Here is a 13460-nt window from a genome sequence, read left to right as displayed (position 1 = left end):
TAAAACAACACACCTATAAGGCAGGTTCACCTGGGAGGTTTTCAAAACATACAGAGTAACTGCATTATTACCTCTAAACACACTCGTGTTACAGTCAGGGGTGCTGGCTGAATTTATTGAAAATAAGGCTATATATTCAGGTGATTTAAACCTCCATTGCTGAAAGCATTGGCTTTTTCATACTATCTCTGTGTTTCAAAGCCTATATATAAAGTTCAGTTCTTTTTCAAGTAAATGCCAGAGTGAAGTGAGAACTGGTGAAAGGTTAAAATGATTTTATCAGGCATTGTGCATGCTCTGCACACCCAAAAATCAAGTCTCAAATATTTGCTCTTCAGTGTAGCTCAAAGTATGCCAACTGGTCTCCACTTCTTTTCCTGGAAAGCAGCAAAATGAGAAATTCTTTTTCATGCATGTTTTGTCTGTCTGTATAAAATGCAGCTGTTCTCCAGGCTGTTTTCTTCCTCTTGTTTTTCTCTTAAATCTATCTCTGTCTGTTGCTCGTGTTGTTGCAGCCATGAAGGCCAGTGGTTGTAAAACGGGAGGGTTTGGAGGGAGAGACAGTATTTTTCATCTGGAGAAAAAGTAAGCAAGTTGTTAGGCACTTAAATGCTTTTTCAGATCTGAAATGTCTACTGTACAATAAGAAAATGGATTTTTTGTTTCCAGGGCTATATTTTGAAGATTTTTTTCTTGGTTGTCTTTGAGGATCAAGCCTTGTGGATCAGTTGTAGGGTGGTTTTATAACAAACGAGAGCTCCTTGTGGGAGGGCAGCTCAATCTGGTGGTGTTTGGCTCCTCACAGGGAATGCCTGTGACCTTCAACTTCGATGGGAGTAACAATCAGCTGGTTCCTAACTGAGACCAGCACCCTCCCAGATGCCTGGGGCCGTGATTTTGAGTCTCAAAGAGCCTCCTCTGCAAGGAAGCCATCCAAATACTGTATCATTATGCCATGTGAACCATTTATTAAACTTTGCATCCCAATTAATTTTTTCGGTCCTGAAAACAATAATAAGTATGTAATAGTAATAACTGAAAACACTATAATAACTATGATTATGATCACCTTGTTACCACTGATGGGAGTGATTTGCCTGCTGAGATTTTAGTCATGAATTCTCCCGGGAGCCCACCACTTGCAGCAAAGGGCAATGCTGATGTTTAACATCGTTGCCAGTACTAAAGAAGGGCTAGGACATCACTCTTTGCTGGTTTTAGTGGGGGGATGAGAAACATCTGTCTTGAATGTTACAAGGAAAAAAATACCTCAGCGTGCGATTTCGTGTGTGAATCTGTGGTATTCAGCAAGATGGAATGTGATCTCTTGGGGGAGATCGTATCATTCTCCAAAATGAGCCAAAAAGGACAAAATAACTATCCTGGGTGTGTGAGTAATGGCTTTGTAACACCTCATGTATTCCATTTTTCTGTTAGTCTCTGGTGGGTTTTTTTTGTTTGTTTGTGTTTTTTTTTGTTTTGTTTTGTTTTGTTTTGTTTTTTTTGAGGGGAAATATCTTCATGCCAGAATGTGATTTAATAAAGACTGTCATTCATGTTGCAACATGTTGTGAAAATATCCTGGAGAGCCTAAAATAGTCCAGAGAGAGACTGAGAATAGCCATGTGTATGGCTTCAAAGCCCTAGTAAAAGTCAGTGGGGTCACTCATTTTGATTTCACTCAGATCCACAGCAATGTAAAGCCTTGAAAATGCAGTGATAGGTGCTAGATTAGAATTAGGTGGGTCCCCACTTCTTCTGAGAAAATTTTAAAAGCCATGATTAAATGACTTTTTATACTTATTTTAATTATCAGGAATTCTTAAGAAGACACACCTGATCCCAGAAAACCAAGTGTTTCCAGCAGAACTCTGCAGTGTGAGATCCCTCAGTGGAAAACAATTATCCTGGTGTTATTGGGGACATCACCATGCCTTTTCTGCTCTGCTTGAAAAAAAATAAGTCACCTGTGCCTTTAGGCAGGAATATCTTTCAAAAACACACCCCTCCCATCCAGCAGAACTACCAAGCTTTGCTGGAGTCGTGCTTGAAGAACAAATGCCTGTTCATAGATGACAAGTTCCCTGCTCATATCAGCTCTATTGGGACAGGAGCACTGCTAAAGAAACTACCCCGAAATTTACAGTGGAAGAGGCCACACGTAAGTGTCTTTCAGTGAGTACTGTAGTGTAAGAGGATGATTGCAGCTGATAGCCAGCAAATAGTTTTAACATTGAACAGACTACTCTTAGACTTTAATTTAGGTGCACTTTAGTGTCTCCAGAGATTACATTTAATGTAGCAGATGTCATTTTGAAAGCTGGGGTACACAGAGTTTCATAATTGCCCTTGAAGCTTTTGTTGCCCAAAATCATAACCAGCCTCATTCAGTTTGTATCCAGTGATGCTTGCAGCAGGCAGGGAGAGCAAGCAAAGAGAGCAGGTGGAGCTGGTTTCCTTGGAGCTCACAGCTGTGGTGATCCCACCATGATTCTGTGATGACAGTACTCATGGCAATGGTTCCTCTCCCTAAAAAGTCAACATCCTGACCTTTTAGAAGATTTCTGAGATTCTAGATAGTTCTTAGCCTTTGACCTCTCTCTCCTATGGATCACATATTGTTTTGATGCTGGAGGCTGCTACTTTCCCAGGCAGCAGCAGGCACCTTATCCTCTTGCTGGGCTGTTTTTTTTTCCCCCTGCTTAAGTGTTTAGTCTATTCTTCTTAGAGCAGTCTTTTCCCAGCTCTCAAGGTTGATCTACTGCTGCAACCAGTAACTGACCATCAGTTGGTCAGTCTCGAGGCTTTGTTTTCTACCTACGCTGACATTTTCAAGGCCTTTGCTGGTATCCTGTGCTTAAACTGAACACCATAACAAGTGACACCTGGTTGCAAGGTCACAGGGGAAGTTCTAATAACAAATGGGTAGATAACAAGTCTAAGAGGCCAAGGCAGGGGCCTGGCACAGTTAGATAAGGCCTGTTACTGGCAATGGCAGTTCTGTTTTTTCTGAGCCACTGAGCAGAATATTGACAATCAGATCTTCCTGAAAGCAATGTAAAAATTACGTGAGAATTTCAGAACCTATGTATTACTGTCCCTGTAAGGGAATTCTGCCAGGTAATAGCAGATAGCATCTCCAAGCTAAGTTATTTTCTAGCTGTCATACTTTGTCAGACTTAATTTCTCACAAGAGCTGAGCTTCTGCAAAACTCATTAAACTCACCAGGAAAGTAGAGGCATCTTTGCAAAGCAAGCAGGGAAGAGCAGCCCTCATTCTTAGAGTTTCATACATAATTCAGTCTTTCAGATGGTTTGTGTTAAGTCAAGATCTGCAGGTGGAGGAAGACGGTAGTCCTCAGGGGCCTGAGCTGGGTTGTGCTTGTGCTGTGGACACAGGCAGCTTTATCAGCATAGAGGGATTTAGGGAGAAAAGTCAGCATTAGCCCTGGACTCCACCAAGCCCCTCAGGTGTCCCTCCACCCCACAGATATTGTAATGGATTGAAACGTCCTCTGTCTCTCATGTTCTGCTGCTCTGCTGTGATTCTTGGGGTGCCCTGTGTAGGGTCAGGAGTTGGACTCGATGATCCCGATGGGTCCCTTCCAACTCAGCATATTCTATGATTCTAAAACTGCCTTGTGAAGAAGGCTGCCGTGTGCTCTGTATGCCAAACTTAGCAGAGCTAAGTCTCTCTGAGGATGGATGCTGTGCATCCTTCAGTCCCTGTGCTGCAGAGAAGATACTGAGATTCTTCTGTTTACCCTGCAGGCTTGTAGCTTGCTGCTTCTATGACTGATGGCCTGCAAACTGAACACACAAACTCACCAAGGACAGGGCTTTGTGTCTAATTACTGTAATTGCCTTCTGAGGGTTTGCCATTTCTTTGCTACTGCCTATAGGGGAAGCCCACAGTGTGAAACTTGTTTGAGCAATTTCTGGTTCATTTGAGTAAAATGTAAGTTTGACACTTAGGTTGTTAATTTAACCCCAGAGGCACTTGTGAAGGGAAAAAAGTAACGTTATTTCTCTCTGAACCTGCTCTTGTCACAGAAACAGGAATTGCTGTAGCAGCCATCAGTCTATAGCCCAAGTGTCAGTCAAATCAAGGAGATGTCAGTCAGGTTAGCTGAAAGTTTGAATAGTTATGCTCTGCCATTGTAATCTCTTTAGGCTGAAACTTGTATGGAGGAGCAGGACCGGCATATTTGAGGAGTTTTCTTCTCAGTGTAGTGTTCATGGAAACCCACAGTGATGCAACTGGTGAGCACCAGTGACTTATGCTGGAGACCACGTTCAGTGTAGTCCAAGCACAAGTGTTCCCAGGCTGTTGTCAGGTTAGCCAGAGCACATCACGCTAGATTTATACCTGAATCAGAACAGTGTCTGCTGGGACAAAGGGACTGTAAGTATTTTGAAAGCTTCAAAAAGGCAGAGGGAATGTTTTGTGTCACATGTCCATGAGGTTTTTACACCCTAGACTAGGAACTCACTGGATTTCCCATCTTAATGAGATTGCAGCTCTGCACACAGAAAATCCTTGACTTTCAAGCTAAACCAGCTCATATTACTTACTTAACTCTCAATTTTTTTTTTTTCTGTGTGTGCTTTCCAGGCTTTGCACAAAAGTCCAGTATTTTATGCTGCAAACAGAAAGCAACTTGATCTCTGCCAAGGATTGGTGGGTAAGGAAACTCCTTTGTATGACTATTCTTATACAAGATAAGGTTTTGCATGGAAGTTTGATTGTCTGAAACTTGGCATAGAAATAGAAGGTGTCTTTCTCCTCTCTTCCACAATGCTAATACTTGCCATGGTGTGGTTGAAGCAATTAAGATGGGATAGGCTCAGTGAAAAAACTGGCAAGCTTTGAGGTGGGATTTGAGGCAAGAGAGGTGTCTCCACAAGCTGAACTCACCACTCTGTATTGCTTCTGTGCATGCTATTAGGAAGTGATCTTGTGTTCTTACTGGTCTGTGCTGTTGCTGCTTGACAACTGAACAGGGACCACAGAAGCAGGACTTTCACTTTGTACCTAATGCTTAGTATGAGTGTGTTCTTTTCGCAGCCTTGAAGTTAGAAAAATAATTTTATGCCCATGTTGCGTAAAGTAAAGGGATATATTGTCACCTGCAAAAGTGGTAGAGGTGGGACTAGCTTATTTTTTAAGTGCTTTAAGTCCTTAAAAACAAAGTTTGATATGTGCAGTTTTGCATGTGAGATCCATTGCAAATTATTTTTGTTTTCTGAAAAGCGAATGTTTTCAAAGAAAAATGGAAAAGTTTTTATAATTGTGTGCCTTTATAGAGAACAGAAAAAACCTAACACAATGTCAATAAAAACCAGAATGTTTTCACTGACAATTATTGCTTACTAAATTTCTTATTTAACCAAATAATATCCAAATGAAAAGATCACGAGAGAACAATAATAATCCAATCATGGTTTGATTAAGTAAAGCACATGTCTGGATTGTCTAATTTTCTGTGTGTGATTTGTTATAATTGTAAAGATGTCAGCACAACAGCTCTTCTGCTAGGATCTTAGTGGTGTTCCTGAACTTGGCTGACAGCTCTTGCTTTTCGGCCAACTCATGTGTCCATTTGTCTTGGCGCAGAGAACTGCTGGTTCCTGGCGGCCCTGGAAGCCCTGACGTTCCACCAGGACATCTTGGCTGCAGTTGTGCCACAAAACCAGAGCTTTGAGAGGAAATATGCTGGCATTTTCCACTTCCGGGTACAGCTGCTCCCCCAGATTACAGGGGATTTTCAGAAATCCCCTGCTATGTTTTGTGTCACACCCTTAGATGTATGTGGTTCCCCTTGGCCAGGGGCAAGTGGCCAGAGGGTATCCCAGCCTGGAGATAAGCCCATCACCCCTCCCACAAAGCATTGAAGGCAGTGAATCAACCACAAGTCGCTCTGAGGATACACCTCCCCTTTGTCCTTTCTTCCCAGCTGTGCACTACCTGTATTTTAACCCAGACAAAACCCTTTCTTCAACTCAGTCAGCAGACCTGAGTACATCTGCTCCAATCTTCTACTCTTTTGCCTACCTCTTGATGCAACTGTGCTATCCTGCAGTTAGGAATTCCTTGCCCAGAAGTCCAGCTGTGGCTTATTTCCCTACTTACTCCTTGTACACCTGATACATACTTTGTTTTCTCCTCTGGCCGGGTGGGGCTGAGGAATTGGCTCTGTCCCACATCCCACTGACCCACAGCAGCTTGTTCTGTGCCCACAGCTAGGCTATCTTGCCTTTCCTGTTGTTTCAAGGGGAGGTCCCTTCTAAGGGAAACATCAACTCATTCCTTTCCCCTGACAGTTCTGGCACTTCGGTGAATGGGTTGACGTGGTGGTTGATGATCTCCTGCCAGTGAACGAGGCGGGGGAGCTGGTCTTTGTTTCCTCAGTGTATAAGAACGTGTTCTGGGGAGCCCTTCTGGAGAAGGCATATGCTAAGTAAGTGACTCATTCCAAATTATGCAAATAGTCTCTGAAATATGTTGGTTGGTGCCTACGCAGTTTGTTCATGTTTACAAATGCATTTTGTAGGCCTTGCTATATTTGGAGTGTAATAAATGGTTCTCATCTTTCTATTATTACACAGTAAAAGCTGCTATTGCAGTAGCTGTTACCAGTCCAGGCCCCTGAGTTTAAACCCAAGGGTTTAGGTGTGAAAACAGACTTGTGGGGGGTTGTACTCTGAGTGTTATCACTGATTGCAGTGTATTGTCTATGCTGGTGCCTTCTTTGTAAATCCTATAGAGGAGCTGGAGGCCATAGATAAGGATTTTCAAAGGTAAATGATTTCTGGTGCTTCCTTTGATGTATTATCAGTGTGAGAAACCTCCAAGAGTTTTCATTTTGGAGGTCTGCTGAAGCATTGTACTTTGTTTTGGTAGAAGCTCCTGCTCTCAGGTCCCCCAAAGCTGATGCAGGTAATAAGTCACGGTGAGAACAGTGGCTCCTCTCCAGAGTGTTTTGTCTACAATGCTAAACTCTAGTGGTAGTATCAGGACTAAGAAGAAAGCAACAAGGCATAACTGATGGAGTTTGTTAATATTGGACTGAAGTAATCTCTGCAGAGCAGGGAAATATCCTAGTTAACATTCAGAGAAAGATCACAGGTGAGAAAATTCAGTAATTTTCATTTGGTGCTAGCATTAGAACAAAAAAACTGGACGAAGTTGTGCTGCAATGGTAAAAACAATCAGATTGGAGACTAAGCTCTCAAGACAGCATGCCTCTCAAGGTACTATGTTTTAGAGACAGCACACTGTCTGGTGATAAATTCAGGCAACATTTGCTAAGGCAGAGTTATCAAAGATGTGATAGGTGAGTGCTCATTACAGAGCAGTGAGGGATGACAATGAGTGAAGAGTACCTTTCAGACTATGGCCAGTCTTGGAGGCAATTTTCTAGATTCTCCTCTTCCTAAATACAGAAGATACAAAGATTCTCCTAAAATTAAATATGAGTTACAGCCTTCCTTTTGCTTTTTGCACACTTCTTTGTATGTTTTCATTGTCACACTGTCCTCAACCTGTCATCTGTGACTATAATCCAAAGAATATATTGATGTCATTTTTTGCTAGACTTTATGGCTCCTATGAAGATCTGCAGATTGGACAAGTTTCAGAAGCCTTGGTGGATTTTACAGGAGGTGTTAATACAAGGATCAAGCTTGCAGAAGCTCCTCCTGATCTGTGGGATATCCTGACAAGAGCCACCTACAGCAGATCTCTCATGGGCTGTCACACACACTCAGGGGTGAGACTTGGACTGACATCAAATGGCTTTACAGCTAAAAGCCTTTCCAGACCTGTTTACTGCTGCTCAGCTAGTCATTGTGACTCAAAAAGTATAAAGCTGCCACATGTGATTTTCTGTAAAAGTCACATTCTTAATATTAAACTTTGTACACAGCTTGATTCCCTGCTGCTCTAAAATCCCTGTTGTTATATTCAGGAATATCTGTCACAGAACTTCTATTTAAATGAGGTCCTACTGTATTTTCCCATTTTTGCTAAATAATTTTTCCATTTTTACAGACTGTGCAATGAGGCACGTGGAATGAACTTACAGCTAAGGCAGAAGAGGTGTGTGGATCAGAACATAAGTTCAAATCTTGGCTTCTAACCCTTAAGCTAACACTTGAGCTGTTGGGAAACTCTAATATTATGAAAATCAAAATCTAATCTCCTGGACTTTTTAAAAAGTGAGATGGTCTCTAGCCAAAGATCCACAATTTAGGAAAGGACCTTCCCAATCAATCTTTCAATTCCAAGCATACTGCAAAATATGGCTGTTAAGAGCTTCAATTTATTTATTCGTTTAATTTTCAGTTCAAACCATTCTCCATTTGCTTTGAGAGTCATTGCTGATACAGGTACAGGTCGCTGGTATTGATATGAGTCTGCCATGTAAGTATAAGTAGAATAAAAGGTTTATTTTCCTTCTGTTTCTCTTCCTTGTATACAGACAACAAAGGTCCTGAAGAATGGACTTGTTGCTGGCCATGCCTACACAGTAACTGGTATTAGAAAGGTAAGGCTAGCCCTACTGTCCTGGGTCCAGGTTTATTTGGATATCAGCAGTTTTTATTGCAGTCATAGGTTCAACTATTAATCAGAGCAACTATGGTGTCTCCTCCCCAATGCTCTTTTCTAAGGCTAAAAGAGACTGTATGCTTTGTCAAGATTCACTGTTGAGTGTGTCCATTTTAATATCAAGGTCTTGATGTAAAGGACAATGGTTATTGTTCAACATATCTCTAATGGTGGGAATGATTCATAGGGCTCTGCTGAGACCATCACCTACAAATGCCTCTTAGCTGCATTAGATGAAAGGACTGGACTTTGGGGCTGCTGGGAGGATGTGCTGAAACTTGGGATCTGCTTTTTACTTGGAATAAAAAGCCTTCCTCTGAAGTCAAAGGAGAGGCCATAGAGAAGTAAAGATACAAGGGCCAAAATATGAAAGACTGCAAATGGAAATATGAGTCATTGGTGGAGTAAGGGAACCAAACTTGGTCCCAGTGCAGAGAGTGCAGGTGGACCCCACTGATCTGCAGAAGTGTCATTGAGAGTCCCCCAAAGATATTTGTCTAGAGGTAAAGGAGAGTGAAATAATTGCTCCCAAAGACTGGAAGAAAACTCAAGCTTTCTCCTCCTGGGTTAGTGAATGACTATCTTGTCCAGCCTCAAAAGCAGGTTGCAAAGGACTTTGCAGGGCTTTGGACGTGTTGGTGAAAGTATGTTAAGTACCTCTATCAAGAGATACTAGGAAAGTTGGAAGAAATACTGTGAGCTGGGTGATGTACATCTGTGTCTCCCACAGGGGGAGCAGGAAGGTTTTAGGTATGGAGCTTATCAGCGACAAGATGAAGAGCCAGGCAGCATTAAGGGACTGACCAAGCATCTGGAACCAGTGTGAAGGCAGCTGTTCTGCTGTGTGCTATCAACAAAGTCCTTAGTTGGCCTGGCTCCCTCTCCTCCCACCATGGCATCCCAGTTTGAGGGGCACTGACCTATGTGGTCACTCATGGGGGACTGCATTGTGCCGTTGCACTGTGGTAGGACTTGGCTTACACAGTAGTACAGTCTTGCCCCCATATGAGTACAAAATGAGCAGATGTTGGAAAGGAAGAAGAATTTACAGTCAAACCTCTGCATTAGGAATCTGTGATGTCTCTGGTGTCACTGTAGAATGTAAGATGAAGCATCTTAATCTCTTTGTTGCTGGCATTCTGAGTTGCATATTCATAGATGTTTATCATCATGCTTGCCGGCATCTATGAGAGCAAACAAAATAATTGTTAATATCTGACATAGAACAATGACTTAAACCAGATGAGAATTGCTGAGACCTTCGTAAGCACAGTGTTACTGTTTTCTGCAGGTTACCTGTCAATATGGACCAGAAAATCTAGTAAGACTGAGAAATCCATGGGGAAAAATTGAATGGAAAGGAGACTGGAGTGACAGGTGAGTTTAAAAAAGGAAAGGTATGATGCTGAGGGGGAGTAAAAGTTTATTGGAGGAAAGATGCTGCCATCTTCAGGCATGAATTAATGCTGAGGGCGGCGTTCAGATAACTAAGTTTCTGCAAAGACCTTCTGGTGTCAAAGCTTGATAGATTTGTGTGTCTCCAGCAAATAGTACTTACGTAGTTGGGCTCACTTCACACACAGAGATTCAACAAGATCAGTTCTTGTTTTCCACTCACTGAATACCAGAGGAAACATAATATAAACATCAGACACTGACCACATTGCTGTGATCTGGATAGCATGCAAAGTGACAGATAGCTGAGCAGGAGGCTCTAAACAAACAGCATGTTGGTGGACACACAGTCCTTTATCATGGGAGGGCCTGTGCAAAGTCCTCCACAGGCTACAAGTGCTGGAGTTTTGGGTGGCTTCAAAGGAGTCCTCTGTTCTGGCTGTTTGGGGAATACAGTTGGGTATGAGATCAAAAGAAGCAACCAGTGAGGCAAATGGGCCCTATATTTGCAGCTACCTGTCTTTTTTTTTTTTTTTTTTTTTTTTTTTTTTTTTTTTTTTTTTTTTTTTTTTTTTTTTTTTTTTTTTTTTTTTTTTTTTTTTTTTTAATTGGGATCCATGAAAGACAGTGGTTTGCATTCTAGTCCACTGGCAACCGTAGACTTGTGTCCAGTTCCTCTTTGAAGTGGAGCATGTTTCTTTCCTCCAAGCTTCATTTCGTTCCCTGTGCAGGCTCTGTTTGATGAGGCTTATGGGGGTAGAAAGGAGAGAAGAGTACAGAGGTTATTGGGAATGTGAGTGACTTTCACCTTGTCTGCTGAGCTGTAACTCCTCTGATGCATGTCTGTCACATAATGACAACACACCAGCTGTTCCTGTTGAAGAACATAATGAGCAACATACTGTAGGCCTGCCTTTGAAACGACTCCCAGCTGCCTCTTGTGCTGTCCTAGTCATTCGTTCATTATGCCAAACACTCTTCCTATTATGTCCCCTTTGACAGAAAATTAACCAACAAAGCAGGTCTAAATTTTTATATTTTAAGTATTTGGAAGCTGCATGTTCAAGTGAGTGGACTGGCTGATGGAAATGAAGCATTTCTGGCTTGTGCTGGAGAAAACTGGAGCCGTTTAGCTACATCTCATGGGACCCAGAGTGGTCATGGAGAGTCTCATATGGCTGAAGGCATAGGAGCCTCTCTTTAGTGGGAGATAGACATGGTGATATGTGGGGACAGGTATTTGGCTTCTTTTTGTAGAGGAGAGCTATGTACTCTGCCTTGAATTTGAGGCCACATTTGGTTAGTCATCTCATGTTATTCTCCTTAGCTCTTACAAGTGGGAGCTGCTGAGCCCGAAGGAGAAGATTTTGCTGCGGAAAAAGAAGGAGGATGGAGAATTCTGGTAATAGCACAGTCTTGCCTCTCTCCTCTCCACCAGTAGGTCTGGGGCTGCACCTGGAGATGAAGCAGCACCGTGGCACTCAGGCTGAGGCATAGGTGATCTGCTTCACATAAGCCCATGCTTGCTCTCTTGCTCCCCTCTGCCTGATGACATGAGAAGCAGTAGCTGTGCTGACATGGATGCACGGTTCTTCAGTGGCAGGAGCGAGGGAGAAGCAGGACATTGCCAGGTCTCCTGGGGTTGCTGGAGAAAAAGGACAGCTTTCAGGAGCTGTTTTCCTGCCTTTTATTTTCAACATGGCTCTGGGAAGCTCTTGCTTGCCTGGTGTTTGTCCGTGGTTTCTCCATGGCTTCTGCCACGAGGTGGCAATGTTGCCGCCCCTGTAATTTCACTGCATTCCCTTTGATGGCGATATTATTTTATTCTCTGAGCTGCTATTCTCTGCTGAAGTTTTAGTCGTGCGTTTGCTACTTCTAGATGCTGCTGTTGGAGCAGACGCTCTCTTCTTTACTGCCTAATAAAATATGAGCATTACCATATGTAACGCAGGATGGTGTGGCTTCGAAGTTCCCTGCTCCCTTTCCTTTTCTGTTTATGAGCCATATGGACTAAACTAAACTGATGACAAGATGTCTCTTGGCACTCTTTTCCCAGGATGTCTCTGCGAGATTTTAAGATTCATTTTGTAGATCTGATGATCTGTAAACTAACTCCAGACCTGATGAGCCAGGAAGATGGGAAAAAGTGGATGTATTCCCTGCAGAGTGGGAGATGGGTTAAAGGAAGTACAGCAGGAGGAAGTCTGGGATTCTGTAATGGTGAGGGGTGCTCTTTTGGATGACTCTGACTTTTGGATGCTCTGCTGACTCAGTTACCAGCACCTTACACTTCTTAGCATAAAATTGACAACAGAAATATGTGCTTCCTGCTTAAGCCTCCACACCAACATCAAAAATAAGCAGCTGAAGGACTTTGACTGGCTTCTGCTATCACAGAAAATGCATCACTTGCAAACATAGGGCAGTGGGTTGATTATAGCATGAAATGAGCTGCAGAATCACAGGATCAATTGCCAACACTGTTCTGCTTTAGGGCATTAAACTTGTCTATTAAAATTTGCATCCTCAGCACCTCCAGGGAGTGGTATTTTAAGTAAAGTGAATGGGAAATGCAGAAGCTCAGCTCTTCTGGAAGCAGAGCAGGTGGGGTCTGAAGTCAGCTAGCCCATTTACCAGAGGTGATAGAGCAACAGTGATACATTTGTAAACAAAATGAGCTCTTAGTTGCATGTAAGCGGAAATGCAGTCCCTTGTTCCTGAATCTTTCTACTGTTTTAGATAATAGTTACACTGTTAAACTTGGGACCTGCACCCTAAAATCAAATTCCTGTGGTGTCTGGAGGCACAAATGACCTGTGACCCATTCAGTCCAATGCCAGGCATCATATGGGAAGATGGCAGTCAATTTTGTGAGGGAAAATGACATCAAAATTCTTTTCTTGTTTTGCTCAGACAAGTTTTGGATGAACCCTCAGTACTGGCTGAATGTTTTACCAGTTGAAGACAGCAAGAAAAGCCTGAATTCGTGCAATGTGGTTATATCCCTGATGCAGAAACACAGCAGCAAACATCGGAACCGAGCTCCTCACCTTTTCATTGGATTTTTACTCTACAAGGTGTGAAGAATTGCTTTGCTTTTCTTGCTTTCACCACATAGGAAAACTTCCAGCCCCTGTAAATTGTAGCTCGTTGCAGCCCAAGAGTGTTGTTGTGCCCAGGGTGATCTGTGCTCTTTCCTTCTGCCTGTGCCCACTCTCCTCATGTCACAGCACAGCTCTGTGTCCCACTTGCTGCCTCTCCAGCATGCTGCATGTCACCCTGCAGAGCAGAGAGAAGTGCCTTTTGCTTCAAAGTACATTGGGTTTTATTTTCCTTTCTCTGAGACTGTGCAACAGCTGGGAGAGGGTGCCAGGAGTGCCCTTACTTTGAGGGAAGAAGAGCTCTGCCCTCAGGTTGTTTCCAACCATGGTAAACTGGGCTTGAGAAGTGTTCC

General features: G+C 42.8%; 1 protein-coding gene across 1 annotated transcript in view; it reads left to right on the top strand.

Annotated features, from left to right (window-relative positions):
• CAPN14 (calpain 14) overlaps positions 1-13460 on the top strand; it is a 32088-nt gene that overhangs the window by 5789 nt on the left and 12839 nt on the right. The window contains exons 2-11 of the mRNA XM_027911151.1: positions 1817-2161; positions 4616-4685; positions 5618-5736; positions 6325-6461; positions 7598-7772; positions 8484-8549; positions 9903-9988; positions 11334-11408; positions 12063-12226; positions 12920-13083. Coding sequence (XP_027766952.1) covers positions 1931-2161; positions 4616-4685; positions 5618-5736; positions 6325-6461; positions 7598-7772; positions 8484-8549; positions 9903-9988; positions 11334-11408; positions 12063-12226; positions 12920-13083 — 1287 coding nt within the window. The 5' untranslated portion in view covers positions 1817-1930. The remainder of the gene's footprint in view (positions 1-1816; positions 2162-4615; positions 4686-5617; positions 5737-6324; positions 6462-7597; positions 7773-8483; positions 8550-9902; positions 9989-11333; positions 11409-12062; positions 12227-12919; positions 13084-13460) is intronic.

Source organism: Empidonax traillii, unplaced genomic scaffold (genome assembly GCF_003031625.1).
Source record: "Empidonax traillii isolate 1590-97213 ecotype Southwest subspecies unplaced genomic scaffold, ASM303162v1 scaffold31:size1920502, whole genome shotgun sequence".
Taxonomy (NCBI): domain Eukaryota; kingdom Metazoa; phylum Chordata; class Aves; order Passeriformes; family Tyrannidae; genus Empidonax; species Empidonax traillii.
This window is presented reverse-complemented; position numbering and strand designations above follow the sequence as displayed.